This window comes from Corvus brachyrhynchos, unplaced genomic scaffold, assembly GCF_000691975.1.
Source record: "Corvus brachyrhynchos isolate BGI_N302 unplaced genomic scaffold, ASM69197v1 scaffold18, whole genome shotgun sequence".
NCBI classification, from domain to species: Eukaryota; Metazoa; Chordata; class Aves; order Passeriformes; family Corvidae; genus Corvus; species Corvus brachyrhynchos.
The window spans coordinates 2,848,078-2,874,461 of NW_008246064.1; the positions used below are offsets into that span (position 1 = coordinate 2,848,078).

Genomic DNA, 26,384 nt, shown 5'->3' on the forward strand with positions numbered 1-26,384 from the left:
GGGACGCCGACATGCCTCCTCTTGCAGGAGCTGGCTTGACACTGTCCCTTGCAACTCTGAGGGTCTGCTGCATCACCTCTGGTGCTCTGGTGCAGGGTCTGGGGACCCCTTTGAGGGGGGCCCCTTTGATGGGCCATGTCACCCCCTCCTGCTGTGGATAAGCTTCCCTCTCCTGGTGAGGATCCCTCAGCTGGGCTCCTCTGCACAGTGGAGGATGGGCGGTCACTGCCCCTCTGACCAGAGGCTTTCCAAGATACCCAGAGCCTCTCCTCCCCCCGCCCTTTGGTTCCAGGGTCTGTTCGAGCCTGGCAGCTGATAGGCCTGGGGATGTGGTCTCCACCTTGGAGGAGTTAAGCCTGTGCTTTGTGAATGTCCCCAGCCCTGAGTGGTTACTTTATCTTATCTTCATCATCGAGTGGTGTAAGGCCTCAGTCAGGGCCCCATTCAGGGTTCGTTTTCTCTGCAGCTTTTGTAATACAGTTCTAAAAGTCCTTCAAGAAAATATTGAAGTCATAAATTACAATATTTCAGTCTCTGACACACGGGATGGCTGAGGTCTGGTCCAACATCCCTGCAGGGCCACCTGCAGCCCAGGAGCATGTCTTTAAAAGTTTTTAAGTATCTCCTAAGAGGGAGACTCTACAACCTCCCTGGGCAACCTGTTCCAGTGTTCTGTCACCCTCACAGTAAAAATGTGTCAGTGGATTCTAAGGAGCAGAATTGCGGTTGGGATGGCAAATGTTGGATGTTGCTGCTCCGTTTTCTGTTCAGACACTCACTGAGGGCTCTTTAGAAGAGTCTCTGGCAGTGTAGTTAATGAAGTATAATGAATTGGGGTGGAATTCATTTTGCATGTGTTTAGATGACTAAAAGCCACAGTTGTGTCTGGGATAAAGGTCCTTGGGTTTATTTATGAAAAACTGCTCACATCCCGCGCACGTTTTCCCAGAGGTAGTCTGGTAATACTGGTGCTGAGTGGCAGGGATGCTGAAGAGGGTTATGGGAAAACTGGAAACAGAATTTGTATGTCTCCCCCGTTTATCAAACACCAGAGTGTGAGGAGTCCTACAAAATGAATAAATAAAGTTGGTGAGTTTCTCTCATGTCCTTCCATGTCAAATGAAAATCATTTTTCATTATTATTGATGTATGGGCTCGAATCTAGGTTGATCAGATTCTTTTTATTGAAACAACAAATATGCTGGAGTTACTTAAAAATCCTGTTTGCCCTGAAAACAGACAGAGTTGTGATTATCACACTCTGTTTTTTTGGATAAATGCAACATTGATTTTCTTCTCCATTCATGGAACTTTTGCTCTCCACCCAGGAATTTCTCACTTGCTCTTAAATGGTTCTACTCCACCAGGAAAAGTTCAGGCTCTTTGTAGTGTGCATGTGTGGGCATGTGGGTATAAATACATAAAAGTGAGACATTCCTGTAGGTGTTTCATTGTTTATCTGGATCTGTTCTGTGAAGATTTATAAAATAATAGACTGAGCTGGACTTTCCCAAAAGCTGGAATCAGGGAGAATTGGGTATCCCAGTTGTATTCCTGCCAAGGCTTTGCTGTAGTCATGCTCAGATCTTTTACCTAGTTATTTGTGATGTGGAATGAAGTTTTTTTCAGGGGTGGAGACCCCTTTTACATCACCTTGGAGTCCATGAGAGCTGCAAATGTTGGTGCTGCTGCTGTTGTGGTGCCTCTGGGCTCTACCTGCTGTCCTTTTTGGTGGAATATGACTCTGATCAGCACCCCTGAGTCAGCCCTTAGGGGAAATAGGCATTTGTAGCCTGGAGGGGTTGAAATACGTTTTCTGAAAGATAGAAACCCTGAGCACTCCTGGATATTCCTTTGTGTTCAGGCAGTTCCCTTTTACCTCCCTGCCTGTCTCCTGGACTGATGATTAGGCAGAAAAAAACCAAGAGCCACAAATCTACAACAAAAGGAAATCAACCTTTTCAGAGAGGAAGAAGAGACCACAGACTGAGGCCCAGAAATGGATATTGGATGATGTGTCAAGAGCTCTGTGCATAAAGGCTGAGTGCTGCCTGTGCCATCCTGAGTCACCTACTGCTCGTTATTCATTTGCATGACCATTAAATCTCTTTGTCCAGTTGTGTTATATGAGTGCAAATGCACACAGAGCACAAATAACCACATGTTGTAACCACCAAATCTCTGTTTTGTGTATTTCTTCTTTAGAATAAAGTCAGGAAGGAAGGGGAAATTATAAGAAAAGTATGCTGAGTTCTTCAGTGTGTCGTTTGTCTAGGAAAATGAAATTTTACACAATTGTTTTTCAACTAAAAAAAAATAGTGCTAATAGCTGCATTTCTTTCTTTTTATAATTAGCTCATGTTGCCCTAGAAAGATCATGTAAGTGTTCTTTTCTTCCTGGGCATTCATTGTTTGTTGCTAAAATGGAGTTCTCCATTATGATTCTTCCATTTTTTTCTTATTTTTTGGTGACAGTCATTAAGAAAAACTGAACTTCATCCAGGGTCTTTCTGCACACAGTGCATGAACAGGAGCTGCTTCCTCCAGGTGCCTGCAGTGAGGTTCTTACCCTGCAGTATTACCTCACTCAGTAAATGAGATGTTTTGCCTTTAAAGCACTGAGTAAAAGAGCTGCATTATGTCATTAAAAGATAGAGAGACAGAGAGGGAAGGAAGGGAAGGAAGGGATGGAAGGGAAGGAAGGGAAGGAAGGAAAGGAAGGAAAGGAAGGAAAGGAAGGAGAAAGGGAGGGAGAGAAAGAGGAGAGACCTTTGTTGTAGGGTATAAATTAGTAATGACAGCTGGAGTTTGGAATGAGATATTCCCAGAAGCCAGATCTGCTTGCTGCTGTTGTTTCTGAGAAGTGACTGCTACTGGAGGAGATCCTGGAGTAGAGAAATTCCGAGTTTGATTTTACCCCCTCCTGTTCATACACTCACCATGTGGGAGATCTGCTGTGACAGCTCGAAGAGCTGCACTGATGTGGGTTGTACGTTCCCAGTGCTGATTGTGTTTGTGCTTGCTCCAGCTGAGCTGGAGGGATACAACCAGGGAAAATGAAGAGTCAGAATGAGTAAAACAAGGGTTTGAATGAATAAAATAAGGGTTTCATATGAGCACTATTCTGGACGTGGGACTCAACATCCGACTAAGCATCAATTCATCTGGAGTTAGGAGTTTGCACAGAGAGCTTCAGCACTGGCCAAAGGAGAGGACAAATGCAAGGGCTTTTAGGGATGTAGATCGGATCCTACCACCTAAACCCCACTCAGATTGTTTTGTTTTGTTTGGCCTCATCACTCCAAAAAGAAGCAGCAGAAAAGTGCAAGCAGACAACAGCAAAATGACATTCGGTGATGTGGGTGGATACGGTGTCATCTGGAGCATCTACAGGAACTGTTATTTGTTGACTTCCCTTCTCTGTAAGAAAAAGCACCTTTTCAAAAGCCTCTTTACCTTTTTCCAAGGCTGGTGTCAGCAGCACATTTAGGACCATTTGATTTTCCTGGACTAAATTACCATGGCAAAGGCCCAAAAAGAAATTGGGTAAAGGGCAACAGCAACATCATGAAGAGTCCATCAGGAAGTTGCCTGTATTTGTCCTTTGGGGATCCTTCTGGATTTCCTGTTTTATTTTAATTATCTTGTTTCTAAGAAACATTTCAAAATAAGAATGGAAAAAAACCAAAAACCTCTTGCTTGGAATTGGATGTGCTTTTGATGAGTGGAGGAAGGTTTGTACAGGAGAACTGCAGTTTTCTCTCGTAATTCCTCGGGATGAAGATATTGCTTGCCAGAAACTGAACTTCCCTCTTCACCCCAGTATTGCCACATGTAGTTCCCAGAGCCCTGCATGGTGACATTGAATTTGGACATTCAATCTCTGCTTCAGTAAAGTCATTTGTGATTTTACTTATGCTCTGTGAGAACTGGCACCTTGGGAAAAGACCAGGAGTGGTTTCTTTTCCACAGACAATGGGTGAACACATCCTGACCTCGATGTCCCCATTTCTGAGATAATTTTGGAGAGATTGTTGTGTGCCCCCCACCTTGCCTGCCCCAGGGCTGGGAGATGTCCTTCTCTTGTTCCTTCATGTTTTTTACCCAAGTTTTACCAGTGACAATATTGCACAGGAAGATTCTGGAAAATGAGGATGTCCAGGAATTTTTCATCTAGCTTACAGTAGGATAAATGGGAGAGAATAGAGCAGTAAGTTTACCTTACACATAACATTGTCCTCCATGGAGCACTGAACATCTAAACCTTTCTGGGTTTGAATACATCATTTAACTGCTTTTTAAAAGACTATAATAACATTAAGCTTTCTCTTACAGTGTTCTCATACCTTTGCTGTCTTCTGAACTCATATTCTGTATGAAAAAACTATTAATAAATACCTTTAAACACTCACAGCTTGTAGATGTGTTTGTTATTTCTTTCTCCTCTTCTCAGTGGGCTGCTCCAGTCCTCACAGAGGTGGGATAAGTTGATTTGCCTTGTAAATAATCTGTTCTGTCAATCTTTTCTTGAACCTGTGAAATGTCTAGGCTGTTTTAAAGTCCAGCACAGAGTGTTCATCTCTCTTTTATTTTGGTCTGTACCAGGAAATGCCTACAGAGAATGCCTGGGCAATGGGACATGGGCTTCCAAGATAAACTACTCTCAGTGCGAGCCTATTCTGGATGACAAGGTCTGTATTTTTCCCTTCGTTCTTCTCAATGACATTTCTCAGCATAAGGGAATGCAAAGCAAAATGTAAGGTTAACGTGCTAATTTGGGACTTCCGAGAGAGATTCCATTTCTGTCTCCACAACAAAACCTCCCTGTGAATTCAGGCAAGTCACTTATCCTCTCTCCATGTCCCCTACTCACATGGTTTTTAAAAAAGGATGCTTTATCTCACTCTGTGAGATGTGTGTGTTTATGCAGATTTTTCCTAGCTTTGTTCAGAGCCTACAGCTGCTACAGTAAATGTTAGTAATAATAACAATAAGACCAAAAGCCTCTTTGGCACTAAAAATTAAGTTCAACCAGCTGATTCCACCCTATATCTGCCCATTCTAAAGTGTCATCAACAACTGACCTTTACAGATCTCAATGTTACTTCTCCTTAAGCAAATATGTAAAGGGGCAGCAGCAGAAGAAATGCATAAAAAGCAGATTTAGGTCCCAGCTGTCTTTAAGAGATTGAACCAGTCTTGCATGATAGAGGAGTTCACAGATTTAAGTTAGTGTATGGGGTTAAGTTCCTTCAGAAGGGCTGTGAGGAATTACGCAAAGCCCTTTTCTTGTCAGATGTCTCAGAGACATCATAGACATTCACCCTCGCACAGTTTAAGCCTTCAAGCCCTTCATACTCTTCCTCCTGTGTTGAGTGCTGTGGTGGGACACAAGCCCACAAAGACTTTGTGCTGTCTCTGCCAGGAGTGGCTTTTCCCTCTAGGAGCCAAGGTGGAGCCCAGCAGCTCAGACTGGTCTGTTTTGGGGTTCATTCAGCTCATTCTGTCCTTGTAGTTGTGCCATGCCACGTGCAGACAGAGAGGAGGAAGACAAGATCCCACATTTAGCACTCAGGAGCTCTCTGGAGTGGTGCTGCACCCCAGACAGCCGGGATGTCCTTTGGCTGTGGTCCAGCATCCATCCTCTCAGATCCACGTGGTTGCTCAGTGTGGGTTTTCACTCGTGAATCAGAAAACAAATAATGACACACCAGCTGCTGAGGAGGACCTGCTCTTACCCCCTGGCTAATTTAGTCCCCCCTCCTCCTGCTAGAGGCTTCTAGGAATTAAGAAAAGTTGTACCAGTACCTGACTGCCACCCAGGGGGACATTCAAGGTGTTCTAGCACGGTGGAGACGCTCCCATGGCAATTTAGGCCAACCTAAGCTGGGACTACCCCAGTGCAGCCCCTCCTTACAATTCATTCCCACTTAAAATGAAAAGCTAACTTGTTCAGGGTCATTTTTTTGGATGAATCAGTTCCCTAAACCATCTCAGTGCATCGTTGCAGGAGTGCTGGGGCCAGCACAAGCTGGAGGGACAAACCAACCATCTCTTAAAAATGAGCAAGAGAAGGGATGTGGAGCAGCCAGTGCTGATTTAGAGAATGGGGAGCAGAGCTGGGCAAAGACTCGATGTCTGTGGTGTGGTTTAGGTGGTACAGGAAACCTGAGCTGGCAGCAGTGAGCTGCACCCACTCAGGACAACACAGCTGCATTTTAATAACACTCATTATGTGTTTGCATGACTCCCAGCAGTTGCTGTCTCTGCACGAGCAAATACAGAGGGGTTTTATCTGAGGAGACTGGAGAAGTGTTGTGACTAGGGGACAGGATTATTCCCTTTACTCTGTTTTTGCTTTTAAAAACTTTGCAGCTATGGTGATAGCTTAAAACTCCTTAAATAGCACGTTTCTTAGACAGATGGAAGTGCAGATGTTCCCCCACCCTCGCTTACAGCGGCTTAAAAACTCATTTATTAGATCTTTAAAGATTTGTGACAAGCTTTGCAAATATTAATATTTGTGGATATTTTTGAAATCTCTCATAATGCTCAGTGTGACCGATGAATACTTTGTGATCTCAAAAAAAAAAAATAGAAGAACAAAAACCCACAGATTTGCTCCATTTTGAGTAAAGGTGAGATTCAGGCACACAGGTGGTCTATTGTTATTTATTGAGTTTAGCAGATGCTAAACATCAGCCAGGAGGTAATGCCCTGTGATTTATTTTTAATCCAAAAAAACCAACACTGCTTTTAAGCTTGACCACTCACAGGCAGAGTGATAAAGAATCACATGGTTTGATTTTTAATGTGGTGAGTGATAACAGGGGATAGAAGCAGGACTTTTCAACATCAATCCCATGCTTTATGGCAGAGTTTGGGGAATGTAGCAATGGAAATTACAGGGTTTTTTCAGCTGTGGGTCAGTCTTGGGGCATCAGCTCAGTAACACACATTCCCTGGGTTATATTAATGCATCATTGCTCTGCTTGTGGTTGAGACCTGTGGCAGTAGCTGATAAAACTCTGCTCTGGGACTGATTTGCTGCTAGATCTAGTTCTGACTGAGATCTACTTCCTTAAATGTAGTTGTGGGGTGTAGTTTAAAATGTCCCAGTGAGTCTTCATGCATCTGGCAGGTGACAGTCCTTGGGAATATGTGAGTCCTTCATGTCCAGTGGAGGGAATGGAGCTGGGGAAGGGTCTGGAGCAGCAAGAGCAGCTGAGGGAGCTGGGAAAGGGGCTCAACCTGGAGAATTAACAGGCTCAGGGGGGACCTTGTGGCTCTGCACAACTCCCTGACAGGAGGGGGCAGCCAGAGGTGGGGGTCGGGCTCTGCTCTCAGGGAACAGGGACAGGACCAAAGGAAATGGCTTTAAGTTGCACCACAGGAAGTTTAGGTTGGATGCTAGTGAAAATTTCTTCACTGAAATGGTGGTCAGACATTGGAACAGACTGCCCAGGACAGTGGTGGAGTCACCATCCCTGGAGGTGTTCAGAAAACTTGTGGTATGGCACCTGGGGACAGAGTTTAGTGGTGAACAGGGTGGAGCTGGGGGAATGGTTGGACTCGATGATCTTAGAGGTCTTTTCCAACCTTAAAAATTCTGATTCAGCAGCAGCAAGACCAGCTGGGAATCACAAAGTGTCCCCAAGGCACCTGTGTGTGCACAACTACTTCTAACCCTTGCTTCAGATGCTGGGTGGACATCCAAGTGTTGGTGTCCTCATGTCAGACTGAATCTCACCCTCTGAACAAATAATTGCCTCCTCCTCCAGGCACAGGAACAAGGTACAGAAATAGTTTTGATCCAGCTGGCTGTTTGGTGGCACAATGTGTGACAAATGGAAAGGTCCTCCTCAGCCTACAAGCTCCTGTGTTGAAAGGGCCTTTGCTGCATCCGGCACAAATCTCTGCTCTTCTGAGAAGAAAAGTGAGCATCTCAGGCAGCAAAAGATACATCTTAGCCTCCAAAAAGAGCTGTAAATCAAGAACTCTGGTCTTGTGGTCTGTGGCAGCTGGATGTGAATGTGCTTCTGCTGATGTTTTGAGGTGGCTTCAAGCTGAGTAGCTGAGTTAGCACCACGCTGGGCTCAGACTAATGTATCCTTTATAGGAGCATGGTCACATCAACCACAGCAGCTCCCAGCTGGCTCAGAATGGGAAAGCAGAGTGAGTTCAGAGGTGTCTGGGATGACAAAGACACTTCCCGGTTGCTTCTGAAAGTCTTTAGAGAGGTGTCTTTAAGCTGTGCTGGTGCTGAGATCATCCTGGCAACAGGAGGAAATGGGAAGTGACTGAACTGGCAGTGGCGTGTGGAGCCTCCCAGGGAGACATGAGCTGTAAACACTGGCAGGACCTGTCAGTAAGTCCTGTTAAGAGGAAGCAAGATCCTTGTCAGCTGGTCTAAGAGTGCTGTTATTAGGTGGTTATTGATTCAAACCAGTAGCTGAATTGTTTAGGACAGGTTAGCAGTCACGTTCCAGCTGAAGCAAGGGGAAAAGTCTCTAGACAGAATAACTCTGTCATTAGCCTGAAACCTGCCTGTAGATTTGCAAAGCAAGTGCAGGTAAAGACATTGTGCTGTGCTTCCTCAGTTTACCTGGTAGAAGCTCATGGGAAACATCTCTGCACTGCCTGGTGTGACATGGTTGTGGTGCATAAGGTGTGTCATGGAACCGGATTCCAGTGGGCAGGGAGTAAAACCATCTCTCGATTCCCCATCCCTGAATTCCTCATCCCTGGAAGTGTTCCAGGCCAGGTTGGACCAGGTCAGAGGCTCTGAGCAACCTGGTCTAGTGTCCCTTACCCATGGCAGAGGGGCTGGGATGAGATTATCTATCTATGAGGTCCCTTCCAACCCAAACTGTTCTGAAATTCTTTTATCTACTAAATTTGTGAAAATGTATCTCTCTGAGAAATCAAATAAGATGCCTTCCGACCCAAACCATTCCAGGATTCTGGGATCTCCTTTTCTAGCTCTTTTCTAATCTAGCAACCCTCCTCCTAAGCCTGAACAGAATTTAAATCTTTATTTTAGTGATGTGAAGTATCTTCCTGAAAGCAGGAGGATATTGGGTAACAAACAGGAGAAGGTTGTTGACATTTTAACTGCATCAGTGTCCAAGAGGGCGAGCCAGAAAAGAGCTGTGCAAGTTTTTCACATGAGCTGAGCTTTGGGGAACAAACACGTGATTTTCTGGGCACGTGATTTTCAGCCCTGAAGGTGTTGCCTCCCATTCCAGCAGAGATGAAGACTGCATGTAGGCTGGTGGAAAGTGATCTTGCCACCCTGTCAGCTTAGTTTTTCATAAGCACCGAGGCAGTTCTTGTTTCTATGATACTTGAATTTGCCTTCAGGAAACCTTGTTAGTGTCAGAAGCTGGCAATGTGAAAGTCGTGCCTGTTTTTTCTTCAGCATCAGTGCATCAAACAGGAGCTTAAGAATTTTATTTTTCCAATTAATCTTCTCATGTTTTGAACCACACCTTCTTAAAACTTGAGCAAAGTTAAAATAGCAGTCAGGAGACAAAGGAGGATCTGACTTAAAGAGCAGGAACCTTGGAAAAACACAAGGTTTGCCATCTTCCAGGAGATTTCTAGCACTAAATGAGCAATTCTGAGAAAAGTTCTTAGTCAGATGGTTTGAGTTTTGACAGTGCTTCGAGAAGCAGTGGGTTGGATTCAATGATCCTTTTGGATCCTTTGAGATGTTCTGTGATCCTCTGTCTCTGTGAATTAAGCAGGAGTCAATGAGCCCTGCAGTTTGCCAGGGCATTGTTGAATAACACGGCATTGCACAGGTAGGCACATCAGGTCAAGTGAGTTTTCTTTCCCTTTAGGTGTGCCCTCGACTGAAGGATAAATAAAACACAGTGTGGAATTTGCATTTCGTAGCTTTGTTTTGTTGCTTTTTTTCTTTTCACCTCCAAGTGATTCAGAAAATGGGCCCATGGATGGGGAAGTTTATTTTAGGGGATTTTATAATAGGCTTAAAAATACTCTGCATGGTTGAGTTCTGTCCAGAAATAGCACATTACTCCGTGAGCTGAAGATACAGGCAGGTTTCGTCGCAAAATCGATTCCAAGAGAGCTCCCTGGCTCTCTGGCAAAGTGCTGGAAGATGCTTATCTTCACAGAACAATGGAACAGATTAACTACAGCTGCTGGTTGTAGTTGCAGCCAAACATTCATTCACTGACAAATTCCTTTCACTGGAGTAAAATGTTAAGGGAAATTGTTAGGAAAAAAAAAATAAAATAAGTTCAACCAAAATTAAAAAAAAAAAATGATGCCATTTATACGATTTTACTTTCATAGTTTTATCACAAGGGAGGAAATGTAGGTGGTTGGTCTTTAAAAGCCTCGTTCTTCTAAAGTGGGGAAAGATCTGCTTAGCTTGAAAAGAAATAAATGACAAAACTAATGAATAAATATATTTTTCAGGGAGATTTAGTCTTCCAGTAGCAAACCTCTGTCCATTTTTAGCCATCTTCAGTATTTATCTGAATAGTGTCTTTCTACTTCTTCCTAGGCAGGCAAAGAGAGAAGATGCTTCTCTTCTCTCTAAAGCCAACAGCAGCCCACCAGTAAAGGTGTTTCTGCAAGGTCAAATTTTGGTCACATCCCTAAATTCACCAATTTAGATGGGAGCACTTTTGTACTTATTTCTTTGTTTTCAGGATCCAGAACCTACCAACAACCTCCCCTACATGCTAGGAAATAGACACTGATACAGGAAATTTCACCACATATTTGGGTTGCTGGTAGAAACAACAGGATCTCTGGTTTGTCCGGCTCTCCCAGAATTGAAGGGACACCACTGAAACATAGATTTAGAAGAAACATAAAGATTTTAGTTATAGGCTAGCTGTGTTGAGATTAGTTGGAATAGGAAAGAACTTGGGCCCAGTAACAGGTAATTAAAATAGTTAGGAGAGCTGGACCTGCAATGGGTTTTAAGATGTTAGTAACTGATTGCCAAATAACTGATGATCTGTCATTTGCATGTTTGCTTAGCTGTGCTTAGAACGAGGAATAGAAACATTGATAAGTTGGTGTAGGAAACAAGGACAGTTACCAATTTCCTCCCTTGGTGGGAATGAAACATAGATTTAGAGGAAACAGAAAGATTTTAGTCATAGGCTTGGGATTTCAGTTGTAGGCTTGGGCCCAGTGAGGGTTAGTCAAAATAGTTAGGAGAGCTGGACCTGAAAGAGAAATATTTGGAAATAAAAGGTATTGTGTTTGCTTGTATCGGGGCCCTGTGTCTTAGGGAGCTATCCCACGCAGTGCCTGGCACCAATAAAACATTCACTTTCTAACTCTAAACTGTTAGAGAGCTTTTGTCCGACTCAGTTGGATATCGATATTAGATCCATATTCATATTTTGGTAAATCACCACCAGGTTCCAGCTTTTTCAGTCTGCGTTGGTTCTGCCCTGGGTTTGAAGGATTAAGATCATAGCCTGCAAGAAAAATCCCTCAGAGGAAAATCTGCCTGTATGAGAAGGGCTTATTGTTTGTTCTTACTGACATTTTTGTGTGAAAACCAAGCCATTTGAGTAGGAAAGTGGCATAAGCTAGCTCATTAAGATCGTGCTGTTTCCTAAGAAAAGAAAGTTTTATTTTGAAACTCTGAGGAGATGTGTCTTTGGTAGGTTTGTTGCCTAAAATGATAAAAGGTTTAAAATAAGAAAACCCAAGGAAATGGGGAAAAAAAAAAAAAAAGGGAAAAAAGTGGGGACAAAATAACATTTTTTTTCAGAAATTTTTAAGAAATTGTGGACAAATCCCAAACTGAAGTGACACCAAGCCTGTACTTGTGTGCCTGGGCAATAAGTCTGCCTTACACAGAGGCATCAGCCCTGGGGCTGTGATGGCATTGTAAAATTGAGAAAAGTAATTGCTGTTTTGTGAAGTGATAAACTGTTCCTGAATGCCAGTGCTTGGAGATGGATGCTGATTTAATCCTGTTATCTCTTTACCTCCAGAGGAAGTATGCGCTCCATTACAAGATTGCTCTCATCATAAACTACCTGGGGCACTGTATTTCAGTAGGGGCCCTTATAGTTGCCTTTATGCTTTTCTTGTGCTTGAGGTGAGTAATGTGTTTGCATGTTTCTAACTCGGTTGGGTGACAGTTTCTGGGCTGCTCAAGCCCTCTCATGGCTCTGTCCAAGTCGTGGATGGTCCTGAAAAGTGGTCGTGGCTTTTATATTCCTGAACACATCCATGGTTTTGCTGACTGTGCTGGATGAGTTCCTCCTGAGCGTAGGAGCTAAAGCCTGTTTGTGTTCAGGGAGAGAACTGAACATGATTTATTGATGCAGAAAAAAAAAAAAAACTTTGGTTAGCACAGTGTTCTTCATTTAGGGAAATCAGGATTTGAGTGTGTCAAGCTGTAAGTTTGGGGGGCAAGTTTTGTTTTTTCACAAGGCAGAACATGGTAATGTTTTGCATTCCCTGACAGCTAAAACCCAGATCTAAACCAAAGGAGACAGAACGAAGTCTTTCCATTCTACTTTGGGCTAATTTCAGTTTTTCTTCCATTAAAGGGCTTAGAAGTTTTCTTAAATAAAAAGAGGAGCATTGTTAATGGAGCTTAATCCCCAGCAGTGCTCCTGAGATGATGAATGCAAATCAAGGAGACTGCATAGAAACCCTTCCCTGGTCCAGGGTGCAGAAGGGAGTTTGGCAGATGGAGATGTCAGTGAAAGCAGAGTTAGGGCTACAGGGAAAAGGAGGAAAGGAAAATAAGTGGAAAACAAGAAGATTTGTATCAGTCATCATATATATTGTATGTCCACAGCCTGAATCACAGGAGTATATTTTCATAGGAGTGGCCTGGTGGGTTAATTCTGTATTATTTCTTGGATTCCCTGACTGGCATTTCTGTACTATTTGTGCTGTGTTGTCCAGGAGAGTTCAACCTGAACTTAAAACCAGCTCCACTGAGTGCTGTGCAATGATAATCCTTGAGAAAAACCTTGTCCTAGTAGCAGAGGATAAACTGTGGATGGAGGACATCCTCCCCCTGTCCAGGATTGCAGCAGGATGATTGACAGTGACCTCAGTGCAAGAATTACTGGAGTGGAGCATCCCTAAAGTCTTAGCTAAGTCTTCTGAGCATTCGTAACAAGGTCTTTTCTAATAACAGTAGGAATATTCTTGCACTCCAGCATCTGTAAACAGAATAATCTATGCTAATGGAAACAGAAAGACACTTTAAAACATTCGATGGGAACTTTTATGATGCATCAATTTAAACTTCCATTTCAAGCCCTCCATAGTGAACATGAAGCTAATTCCCACAGTACTTCGAGACCTGAATTAATTTGCACTGAATAAAGAATGCAAATTATTCATTGCAATAACTATATTCCCTGCTTTTATGCTCAGTCTTTTATAAATGTTTGAGTAATAACACAAAAACAATTAGGTGGGATGGTATAAATGTATCAGCTTCCAACACAGAGGTGGCTCAGCTGATCTCTTCTAAATTGTTCTTCTGTTATTTAAACTTTAAAGTTTAGATTTTGCAGTCAGCTTCAACATTAAAAACAACAACTGAGTAGTGGCAATTAAGTACTCCCTTGATATGCTGTGAATTAAGATAGTCCATCTTTTCAAATTCCCATTGTGTCATGCAAAACATGTCCAGTGTCCAGCCAGAGTTAACCAGCATGTTTTCCAAAATTCTAGAGATGTTCCAGTGAAGGCAGCCCAAATTCCTGTTTCATTACACGTTGTCCCTGCCCAGATTCTGGGTTATGCACATCTTCATCACACTTACCTCTATAAAGTGCCCCAAGGACAAATCAGTTTAAATAATCAATTTATATTATTTGGGGCCTTTTAAAATCCTGTTTCATTTTGGATGGAAGAAGGTACAATGGAATTGGGTGAAAGGAGAGAATTTAGGTAATTCCTGGCCAAAAAAAATACAATCTGATAGCTCCTCATCTTGACCTAAAGTAGAGATCTGCCAGTTCCTTGTTCCTGCCCCTCTCCATCCACCTCACTCCATGAGTCCCTGCTGAGGGTGAAAACAGACGAGACCTCCAGGAAGATTCCAGTTTTACATCCGCTCCTTATTTTTATGCTTCTCCCTCATCACCTGCTCGATTTTCCTTTGCTCCGTCCGTGCAGGTGGATCCCAAAGGCAGCCCTGTCTCAAGGGGGAGGCTGGAGCACAGCTGCTCTATTGGAACATAACTGCTAGGAAAGCTTTGGGATGTCACACTCTGGGGGTTTTAGGAGCAGGTGGAATGTTTGGCTGCCATGGCAAAAGGTGTTGCTGTGGTGCTCAGCTGGTCGGGAGGGTGTTCTGCTTTTGGAGATGAGCTTCACCATCGCTGGTGCTGCCCCAGCCCAGGGTGCTTGGTCCTCAGTTGTGTTGAAGTGGGAAGGGGAGAGAACTGGATCCAAACCTTATAATTCCAAATTTATCCTGTCACCTTGTCCCCAGCTTCATTTTTCCTCGGTTCCTTAAACAACTTCATCCTTCGTTCACAACCTACCCTCCATTTAGCAGAAAAGTCCTTACTGCCCTAAACACTGAGGAATCACACAACTGTTTTGAGGTCTCAGACGTAGCAGGAGGTGATGAAATCATCTGCCATTTGTGTCCATGAGACCCCAACACATCTGGGAAGGGATGAGAGCTCAGCCAGGGCCCCCTTTTTCCTGTGAAGACCCATTTTAGCCTTGTTTTCTCCAGTTCTGTCACATCTCAACCTGTGCAATGACAAACAAGCCAGTAAACATTTCATTTAGCACCTAAATAATAAAAAGTGAAGGACAGGACTTGATTTTTGCTGGCACACTGGCTGAATGCCAGTGAGTCATCAAGGCAGCTCCTAAAGGTCGAAGTCAACTTTAATTTCTCAAGGTCTAAATGTAGGTGGTCTTAAAATTGTGAGAGCTGTGCTGTCTGTACTATGCAACACCAAACAAACTCACAGACAAAAAGGAATACACCAAGAAGGAAAAAGAAAGAATTTGTGCACAAAGTGTGCTGTTGAGGTGGATTGATCTCCAGTGCAGGACCTGGAGAGATTTGCTCAGGGCCCTTCACTTGGCATTGTTGAATGGATCTGCACTGCTGGGAATCTCAGAGTCTGTTTGTTCTCATTAACAGTCAAGGTTTTCTTCCTCCCTCAGGTGCACACAGGCAGCTCCCACTGACTCAGCTTCATTGTCCCACTGAATCACAATCTCACACTGCTAAAGCAGAAATTTTCCATAGGAGGAATCCTGCTGTCAGTAATACCAATCAAGCTGAAGGAAAAAAATAACAATAATAAAAAAAATATATAAAGGATTAAAATGCTTCTTTTGAATCACATTTTTCCTTTGCTGTTGCTGACAATGCAGAAACCCAAATTGCTTTGTCCTGGATTTTCCCTTGTCACTGTGCTGTTAGAGCAGCCTGTGAGGTGGAACAAGAGGCCTTTGTAAAACTCCTGACTTGTTATCAAACAAAGGTTGGCAGTGGCCAGCAGTGACCTGAGTGGATTCCATCAGATGAAGTTTTATTTGTGCAGTGGTTATCAAAGAAGAAGTAGGGGAAGAGAGGTATTTGTTCTGGGAAGCATCTATGTCCCTGCTGAGTTTTGAATCCAATAAAGGACGGTGCTGACAGGAAGATAGGCTGGAGATTAAAAGTGACATGTCCTTGCTGGATAAAGGCAGCTCTAAAAACAACCAAACCCACAAACATTGTCATAACATCTTTTGTCACTGCTAGGGTGGCAGTGAAAGCAAATTGAAGTTTTGAGGGAAATTCTGCTTTCCTGTTGCCCTTAAATTTAGCTCTATTTCCCCAGTAAAGCATCTGAATTGTTTTTTCTCATAGGCTTGAGGCAGTGTCCCTGTTCTTTCTTATGATTACATACAGATTTCCTAAATCCCACATATTATTTCTCCCCAGAAGACTGAAACAGTTTTTCCTAGAACAATATAGCCATTTTTCCCCCTTTTTTTCCCCCTAGCCATCTCCTATCTACTTTCCTTTATCCTCCCCTGTTCCAAACTCCTTTGAATTGCCTCTTACTCTTCAGTCTGGTGTGCAGTTGGCAGGATTGCTGCTGCAGGCCTCTGTTAGTAAGAATGGAAGAGTTTGATTAAATGATCTGTAGAAACCTGTCAGGAGAAATGTAGAGTATCAATAAGGGACAGCTTTCATAGAGCAGTGATCCGACACCTCTCAGAACCTGCAGGCTGAGGATGTCTCAATCGGGGAGGAGATCTGTGCAATTAGTTCTGGTTTTCACTTAAAAAGGATGAGATTTCTGACGTGATTAGAGCAGAGCAGGCTCCAGATCTAAGGCAAGATCCTTTCTTGTGGTGGAACAAGAAGAAAGAGCAAGTCCCAGGTCAGAACATCAACTAACAGAGTTCATCTCCGTGCTCCATGCCCCCACCCCCTCATCTCCTGCCTTCCCACCCAGCCTAGTTCAGTCTATTCCATCTGCCACTTGGAATAGCAGAGCCTTCATTAATGACTCAGGCATGTGGCAATTTTAAAATTCCCCATAACTCCTGGGGCAGGGTGGGTGCAATGGCTGCAGGTTTGAAGACAGCTCTGTCCCACCCTGTCATAGTCCACAGTAAAGTCCACAGAGAAAGGCAGGAATGAAAATGATGGAGCTCTGTAAATAAGAGCGAATCCAATGAGAGGGCCATCTTCAAATACAAAACATCTGAAGTGCCTGTACTGCCTGAATCCCTGTGAAGCGTCTCATCTGATGAACTCTGATAAAGGCCAGAAACACTTCTCCTATTGATTAACCTCAGGCCATTGTCTTTGCTTCCCACTGCCTTTACTCGCCGCCTCTTCATCTCACATCTGTAGGACTTGTTCTTTAGACTCTTTGTATAGAGCCTACCCCACACAAAAAAAATGGAGAGCAGAGCCCTCATGAGCTCCTGGAATAATACCAGTAATTAAAAGTGTGCCTGGAGAGCTCTGTTCTTAAAATGTGAAAGGTTTCATAAGCTGCATCTGAAATCGTGGTATTGTAACCTCTCACAATGAGAGCCACTGAGGAGAGTTGTTGCTGCCTATCAATACATCACCACTGGATAAACATTGGAAACTGAAGAGCTGCTTACAAACAAGGACGGTGTCAATGTAAGAAGAAATGGATATAGGTGTTCTACAGACAGATTTGTCAGTGAATATGAAAGGATGACTTCCAGCCCACAGAGCAGAGGGGTCCTGAAGCAATGTGGTAGAGGAAGAAATTTAAGTTGGAGTTAAACTGGAGTATCAGGAATTTATAAAATGCTTTTACTCAGTTCCTTTCTTGACCTGAGATTTGGAGGCCACTCTTGTCCTGTGCTAGAAATATGTTAGTGCTGGTGTATTTCTGTTGCTGCCAAGATTTTGGCTGTGAATCTTTGGAGATGGACACGAACTTGTTTGAATTCTGATTATAGAACTGCTCTTAGAAGATTTAGATCTATGTTGACTGACAAGCTAAAACTTGTCTGTGTTCTATTTCTGATGATGATGGAATGGTTTTGGGAACAGTGGAGAAAACTTTGCAACTTTTCCAAGATTTCAGAGAAGGGAGGAAAGCAAAGTTGGGTCTTTGCAGTTTATATATGAATCATGCTCAGGAATGCAATTTGATTGAAAAAAACTACTTCCTGAGCCATCTCTGGGAAGAAAAATCAGAGAATATGCTTTCAAGGTGATGTTTAGAGTTATGAACTGCAGATGCACCTGCAGCTGTTCAAGTGCTAAATGGTTCCATTTCAATTTTCATCCCTGGAATTGCACATGCAGGTCCCTCACTAACGCCACAGTAGTTGTTCAGCACTCAGGAACCTTCTCTTCTATCTAATCTAAGAGATGATTTAGGTGCTGAAGCATGTCCAGGGAAGGGAACAGAGCTGGGGAAGGATCTGGAGCACCAGGAGCAGCCGAGGGAGCTGGGAAAGGGGCTCAGGCTGGAGCAAAGGAGGCTCCGGGGGGACCTTGTGGCCCCTGACAGGAGGGGGCAGCCGGGGGGGTCGGGCTCTGCTCCCAGGGAACAGGGACAGGACAACAGGAAACTGCCTCAAGTTGTGTCAGGGGAGGTTTAGATTGGGTATTAGGGAAAAATTCTTCCCAGAAAGAGTGGTCAGGCATTGGAACAGGCTGCCCAGGACAATGGTGGAGTCACCATTCCTGGAATGTCAAAAGGCACGTGGATGTGGCCCTTGGGGACAGGGTTTAGTGGTGCTGGGTCAATGGTTAGACTTGATGATCTTGGAGGTCTTTTCCAACCTAAATGATTCCATGGTTCTGTGAATTCTGCTGCTTCACATTGCTCTGTCAGCTAATACACAAGACATGGGAGAGGTGAAAGTTTCTGTCACCCCTAAATGGGCCATGGACACTCCTGGCAGCATCTGGGCTGCCTCTGCCTATTATGGGAATGGAGCTTCCCTGGGGAGGTACCCAGACTGAGCCACTGGTCACATAACCTACTGCCCAGTGAGCACCATGAGGCCGAGCAATTTAGACCAAGCACAGGAATGATTATTTGGAAGGTTTCCAATCTTTCCTGAATTCCTGGCCAAATGCTCCAAAATAATTAAATATTTCACACCATGTCTTGGTGTAAATGAGGCCAAGGAGAGTGTGAACAGCAGCATCAGCAACTCAGACTTTCCTCCTTGGTTTATCCCCACAGTATCTGCAAATGTAGATAATGTAATCAACTTTGCTAATTGTGTAATTGTATTAAAAGAAAAAAAAAAAAAGGCATAACCTTTGAATTCTCTAGCTGGTGATTTAAATTAATTTTGTTTCAGATTTTTTTTTTTTTTTGTATAATCCCACAAGGGGATTGTGAATGAGGACATGATGTGCACTCATATTTCCCAAACAGTAGTTGTAAGCCAGATCAACTGCTCTGAGCTCTCAATGTCAGTCTTCTGAAGTCCTTCCTCGATTTGTGCAATCCAGCTGCAGTGGTCACTCTCCATGGAAAACACTCACCCTTCCACCGTGTGGACTGATAACTACAACCCGTGTCAGAAAACCTGAGCTGCAAGGTGTTTTCTGCTCAAAAAGATACTTTGCATCCCTGTTTTCTCTTTGTACAAAAATTACTGATATCTGACCACCGTTCAGCGAAGCAAATTAGAGCAGAGTCCTAAACCTTTTTTTTCAGCCACAATCACAAGCTCCACTAAACGAAGTCATCTTTATCATTCCTGTGAAAATAACGGGAATTTCCTCCGGTGCAAGACTTGATGGCACAGTCAAGGTTGAAGCTGTGTTCTTGGAGTATTCAGGGGCTGGGTTTCAGTTATCCCTTGATTAAGCAGTGAGCACAGCCAGTCAGGGGCTGCCCTGCCTGTCAAGTGTTGTGTTGGCTGCATCCTTCCCACCCCAGGAGCATTAGTGCTGAAAGCCTTTGCATCTAAAGCAGGCAGGATGCTCCATGTCCTGGGATTAAAAACTGGCTTGAAGGCAGGAGAGTGAAATTTTGGGAAAGACAGATGCACAGATGGTTCCACAGTGGGTTTATTTTTAGGGTCTCTGCACATCCTAAATACTCATGGAAACTGCTGCTTCGCCTCTTCACCTGAGTATTTCACTCCTGTCCTCGTGATAAAGATGTCACTTCCTTCCCAGCTTTTATTCTTCCCTTGCAACTGCCCCTTGCTTTTCCTGTGGGAATATTTACATTCCCTCAGGTAACTGCCACCAAGAAACTGATTTTTCCTGCCAGCCTCTCCAGCTGCTGTTCCCATCTGGAAGCATTAGGAATTCCAGAATATGTGCACTGATTGAGCATGGGGGAAAACCGTGGGGACCTCAGGGGAGGCTTCCATGTGGGTGAAAGCAAATAGGCCCTGACAGGCACAGAGGCTGGGAAATAACTTGCTGTTAGGTATTCTTCCCACTCTGTGCCATTTATGGGTTTGTCCACGTGCTTTGCCTGCCCTAGAAAAGACTAAAGAGGGGAAATAATTTTTTAGGTGTTGTCCATGATTCTCCTTCTGGCGTGTTCCAGTCACAGAATGGGAAGGGCTCTAGCAAAGTGCACTCCTGTTTCTCCTACCAACTGTTTTCACAGAGACTTTGGGACAGCAGTCCTAATTAAACATCATTATTAATGGAATACTACATGAATTAATAGAAGGTTTCTACGCTTCTTTAATAAAGTTTTCATTTGCAATTATTTCTATGCAGATGATTCAGCTAATTCAGCAAGCCTTCAACCACACTGGCACATTATTATGATTGTTAATGTTAATTGTTTGCCTCATGTTATGAATCAGAAAACAGTAGCTCTGTGCATCCCAGAGGAAAAATACCACTGTATAGATAGAGTGAGAAAAAACCCAATAAATCAACAGAAATCTACTTCGAGTTTTACCAGTGCTATTTATAGACGTCCATTTCTGAATCAGTGAGGCCACCTCTACAGAAAGAGTTGATGTGATTTTCTTTCTGCTTTTCCAGATCTCACAATTTCGCAAGTCAAAAGAATGGGGTTTCTATTTCTCTGCTTTCTCTGTCGAATCACACAATTAAGGTCATTTCGTGGAAATAATTAGCAGGATGTCCTCTCTCTACCAACAACCAGAAGCTCTTTCTGCCCACCCCTGACCCAGGCTGCAGTCAGCTGCTGGAGAATTTCACTTTTTTCCCCCTTTGCTGCTGTTTTCCTTGGTGGAAGCCCAGCTCTGACACCCTGCACACGAGGCAGTTCAGGATGTCGGTGGTAGGAGATCGAGTCAGGGAACAGCATGGTCTGTTCTCAGATCAGATAAAGGGGTTGTTGTGGGGAATTTCTCACAATACACCTGGCTCTTGATTTATTCATTAGGAAGGCCAAGGAGAAGCATGTTGGCTTTCACCTTAATTGCTTCTTCATGTCCAGCCTGCTGCAGAGCTGAGCCGAGTGCTCTGTGTGTGTGGTGAGAGGGAGGCTCATCCCAGATCCCAGATTATCTCATCTAGTTTGGCCAGCGCAGCCAGAGATGGGCTCTGGGACTCTGGATTCACTGGAATACACACATTTTCCTATAGACCCAGAGAATCACTGAGGCTGGAATAGACCTCTAAGATCATCAAGTCCAACCATTGCCCCAGCACTGCCAGGTCCACCACTAAACCCTGTCCCCAAGTGCCACATCTGATTGTTTTTTGAACATTTCCAGGGATGGTGACTCAATCACTGCCCTGGGCAGCCTGTCCAATGCCTGATCACCCCTGCAGTGAAGAAATTTTCCCTAATATCCAATTTAAACCTCTCCTGGTGCAACTTGAGGCCATTTCCTCTGGTTCTGTCCCTTGTTTCCTGGGAGCAGAGCCTGACCCCCACCTGGCTGCCCCCTCCTGTCAGGAGTTCTAGAGAGTGAGAAGGTCCCCCCTGAGCCTCCTTTTCTGCAGACTAAACACCCTCAGCTCCTCAGCTGCTCCTCATCAAACTTCTGCTCCCGACCCTCCCCCAGCTCTTTTACCCTTCTCTGCACAAGCTCCAGTACTGTTGGCCCCAAATTCCTGTAAATATAAAACAAGGCACTTCATAACTCGGTGTCCCATGAGAGTGTGCTGTCACTTGCTACACTCCTCTACCCAAAGCCTCACATCATCAGCCTTTGAAACAGGTTTGGTGTCACATAAACCAACCCGTGATGACAAAACCACAAAATTCTCCTGGTAGCACCGTGCTTGGAGGCAGGTATTGATGATCTGCTGCTCTTCCTGTTTCTTACTTCAGCATTCCCTCCAGCTGGAAGGATAGAGCAGAACAGTATTCATGCTCCTGATTCCTAAACCAATTGTCTGGGTCATGAGGACATGAAAACATGAGGGCATCTCTGTGCAAGCCCACAGCAGGACTCCCGTGCATCAGGCCCTCATCAGAAACTCCTGCCCTGTCAGGGGGAGGTTCTGGATACCATTCAGCAGGGAAAGCTCTGGTTCTTCAGAAATCATGAGGAACCAATGAACCCTTTCACTTCCAGAGCCAAGATGCCTCCAGTGGCAATATCTTCTCCCTCCACGTCAGAAACTGTCTGTCCTTCTGTTCTCTCCTCAAGGAAATCCTTTTCCTTCCACCCCCTCCTTCACTCAGGGTGCCACACAACCCCTGAATGTGCCTCTCTGACCTGCTTGCTCTATTTCAGGCAGGTATTTCCTGCCCAAAATCTGCTATCAGTCACAGCCAGAAATGAAATTTCTGCATGAACTGTGTGACTCCAGGACGCAGCACCAAGCACTCCTCCCAGCTTGCTCCCACAGCCCATGGGCGAGCAGTTTCCTGCTGTCCAGATCCAGGATTTTTCTGTTCCTTCACCTTGCAGCTCCCAAAGGACAGGAGGGGGTGCAGTTTTGAGGAAATGCCTCCACATCCAGCCCTTGGGAAGTGGGCAGACAAGCAGAGAAGAGGAACCCACACAGACAAAGGGGTTCTATTGTGAATAACGGGTTATGAGCTCTTCAATCCATCATGTTAGTGGAGTAATCCATGGTCTGACCCTGGTGAACATAAACCACAGAAGGAGTCCTGTGACTCCTGTGGGGAGTTGGGGCCACCAGCGAGGTCATTTAATGCATTTAAATGTGGTCTCTGAATCAGGAATATCTTCTGACTGCCAGAAGCAAGGAGGTAGGAGCAAGGAACAACTTGCAATCCAACTCTGCTGTTTCCAGTGCTCTTTCCCAAATTAAGTTTTACTGATCCCCAGAGGGACCGAGTCCCAGCCTAAATGGCACATTGGTCTGAGTGAACATGGAAGTTCTTATGTCTTTATGTTCTGGCCTCTTTAAGTCTGTGGTGACTGAATTGCTGCAGCTTCTCTATTCCATCTATCCTCAGACCCATGCACCAGGGAAGAGCTAGAGGAAAAGTCCAGCCAAAGCCCTGGCCAGTTTTCTTTGTCTGAAAAGGATTAGAGTAGGAAGGAAATACAGGAGATAATTAATTTCCCCTCAGTGGAAGCCCATAGCCTCCGTCTGTGATGCCTTGTGACGTGGCTGCCTTCAGGATCTCTGGGGTGGTGATTTGTGCTGCTGTTCTTGGAAGCTTGCACCATTCAGCACACATCAAGGCTTGTAAAACAAGTGGAAATGGCATAAACGATGTTACCTGACATGAAGAGGAATAGGTAACCTCCTATTGTCAGATCTTTTGGGCTAGGGGACTCTAAGTGGCTCTGTAAATCACAATCCCTTCCCAGCAGTGCTGTAATTGTGTCCAGAGCAGCAGTTCAGCACCCAGTCCCCTCAGCTCCCATTTCTCCTCTCTCACATGACTCTTTCCCCGTTGAGAGGCAGCTCTCTGCTCTCTGTGCTCTCTTTTTCTTCATGTTGCCACTGCCACAACCCCCAGATTGTGACATCCCCCTCCTGAGGTAAGAACAACCCTAAATTTCTTACCTTCAGGATTTTGAGGGAATTCATTCATGCCAGCCCCTGTGCCTCCAGTGAAGCTCAATTCACTAACTTGTAACACAGCTTAATGGGTTTTAAATTCCACCACCTGCCAGTTGCAGCGTGATGGGAATATTCTTTTTCACTGCTGCCTGTGAAGGCAGCTCTCTGCTCTCTGTGCTCTCATTTTCTTCATGTTGCCACTGCCACAACCCCCAGATTGTGACATCCCCCTCCTGAGGTAAGAACAACCCTAAATTCCTTACCTTCAGGATTTTGAGGGAATTCATTCATGCCAGCCCCTGTGCCTCCAGTGAAGCTCAATTCACTAACTTGTAACACAGCTTAATGGGTTTTAAATTCCACCACCTGCCAGTTGCAGCGTGATGGGAATATTCTTTTTCACTGCTGCCTGTGAGGGCAGTTATTGCTGCTCCTGGAGCACAGTCTTGGTTACTTTTCCACTCCACAGAGCAAAGCCAGCAATTAATCAAGGAGAAATGAACTGTGGGGCTCATTGTCATAGAAGACTGATATGACTGTTTTAAGTTTTCAAAATGGGACAGGTCATTTTCATGAATAACAGGAGTATTTACATTTAAATTAAGGCTTATAAATTTAAGCTACCTTCTATCTACAAAGAGCCAGGAAAAGACCTGTGGAGGACAAATGACTCCTATGAGTATTCTGACATTTTTTCCTCAGGCTTTGAGATGAATATGACAAGGTCAGCTTTGTCCTTTCCGCAGACATTAGCTGTGCTGCAGGTCTCTTGTTGTTCACCACTTTTGTTGCCCAGTTTGGGAAATGTCCTTTGTTCAGTGCCCACCTCAGACTCCAGCCTGGCTGCAGAGATGAATTCTGTGCACAGGGTGAGCTGCTGAGCCCAACAGAGCAGTCTCACGTGAATAAAGCCTGGAGTGAGGAGACCCTTACCCAGTACCCCTCCAGATGCTTTACACATACTGAATTACAATAACCCCACTCTCCAGCAGTGCCTGAAAATGAGAGCAGCTTCCTCAGGAGGCTGCCAAGAGAGTGTTCTCTTGTCTCATCGACTGCAGCCCTGCACTGCTGTGCCCTGCCGCCTCCACACACTCCATTATCTTGCTGATTCTCCCTCCCCACCACAAACCCCACACCAAGCTTCCCCTGCCCTTCACTGTGAATTGCATCCCTGCCACTGTGATTTCTGTGCTGGTGGTAGTTAGGAGACAGAACCACGGGCTCTGGGCTCTTTGTGAACAATAACAAACTTTCAGCCTCCAGTTGGGACTCTTATTAAAAAAAATGAAAGGGAAAAACAAAACAAAAAGAAAAGGCAAGAGGTTAAAACCATCGTGTGCCTGGGGTCACACCACTGTCTGAGCTATTTAAAAAGGTCTGTGGCACTTTCAGACATCTCTCAGATTATCTTTCATGGTTCTGTTATCCCCAAGACAGGAAGCTTTTTAGCAGGTGAAAGCATCTATTTACCAGCCAAGCTACACACACAGTGTCTCCAAAAGGGAGTGAGGCAGTGGTATTTACCAGCCAAGCTACACACAGTGTCTCCAAAAGGGAGTGAGGCAGTGGTATGAGGTTACTTGTACCCAAAATACGGATTTTGCTAAAGGCAGTGGGACAGGGGAGCCAACTCTCCCTGCTTCATGTCCAAAGCCAAAGCCTTCAGGCTTCATTTTGGTCAATTCCAGCCACAGGCCACATTTATACTTTACTTAATTTTACACCAGGAGTACAACTTCCCTCAACAAATGGGGCTTTTGGAAAAGAAGGAGTGTTTTGATAATTATCTGTATAGATCGGGAGTTTCCAACACAGACCCGACCCTCTTGCTCTGCGTCCTGCACAGACCACTAAAAGTCTGAAGGATGCAGAGTGCTGGGCAAAGAATACAAACCAATAGGAACCAAGAAGTAGTAAGGAGGGCAAAGACCTTACCAGCAAATAAAAACATTGAACCATAGAATTGTTAAGGTTGGAAAAGACCTTTTAGATCACCAAGTTCACTGAATTTGTCTTAAAACACAGAAGACAATGGGTTTTTGATGACTGGGATCCTCCTGGGGGGAAAGCTTTTGTTAATGAACCAAAAATCTACAACTCTTTATTGGATCCTGTTTGCCTGTGTGCCCAGTCCAATGTCCTGCTGTAAATCTTGTGGCAATAAGATTTCCCCTAGCTACATTTAGTGGTGTTCCAGCCTATGGGATGATTAAACTACAGCTAAATGGATGCCTGCAGCAAGGATTTCTTCTTTCTCCCCCCACTCTTTTATCTTATCTTTGCCAAGAAATACATTCAGGTGGCAAGCGTGCCTGATTTGTTTTGTTGTTAGAGCTCTCAAAAGCAATTAATTTCATCTCAATACCTCACAGTTTGACCTGAATTTCCTTAGTTTTAGTCCCCTGCCTCCTTCTCTCCCTAGGAGCAACATTTCAAACTCATCCCTTCATCTGCTAATCCTTGACCTGGAGGGAGGGAATAAAACATGGAGGTGAAGAGCAGCTGCAGGACATTTATGTGCAGGATGATCAACAGAGGACAGACCTTAGCAGGATGTTTCAAAGCCTGTCCAGAGCCAGGTGGGCTCCTGGGGCTCAGCATGGGCAGCTTGGTTGCCTCATTTCTTAGAAAGTCAAACCCAGCTGAACCTCAAAGCCAAAAAGCTGAACCTCAGCCTTTTGTTAAAAGTGAAATTCTCGAAGTGAGCCGTGTCTGACATGTCCAAGAGCAGCGTTTTGGGAGTTTGTAAGTTAAGTTTGTAGCTTAAATAAAAGAGAAAGGGTCTGAGCAGCTGGAGATTTGTTCTCCAGATTAACTCATCGTGAGTTACTGAGGCGTTCAGAACCAAATACCAGTTTCATACTGGTGGACTGAGTTGGTAAACTCAGAGGCTATTTTAACATTGGCTTAGCAGGGTTATACCTCAGAGCGTTCTCTCTGTAAGCATCTCAGATGTGGGAGGTCTTGTCTTTGGTTTTTTGCT

General features: G+C 44.4%; 1 protein-coding gene across 2 annotated transcripts in view; it reads left to right on the forward strand.

The window, feature by feature from the left end:
* Positions 1-26,384, forward strand: part of CRHR2 (corticotropin releasing hormone receptor 2) — a 100,085-nt gene that overhangs the window by 30,511 nt on the left and 43,190 nt on the right. The window contains exons 3-4 of one of the 2 annotated variants that reach the window (XM_008643114.2): positions 4,606-4,691; positions 11,997-12,103. In XM_008643114.2, coding sequence (XP_008641336.1) covers positions 4,606-4,691; positions 11,997-12,103 — 193 coding nt within the window. The remainder of the gene's footprint in view (positions 1-4,605; positions 4,692-11,996; positions 12,104-26,384) is intronic. The other variant, XM_017746735.1, reaches the window with a different exon arrangement.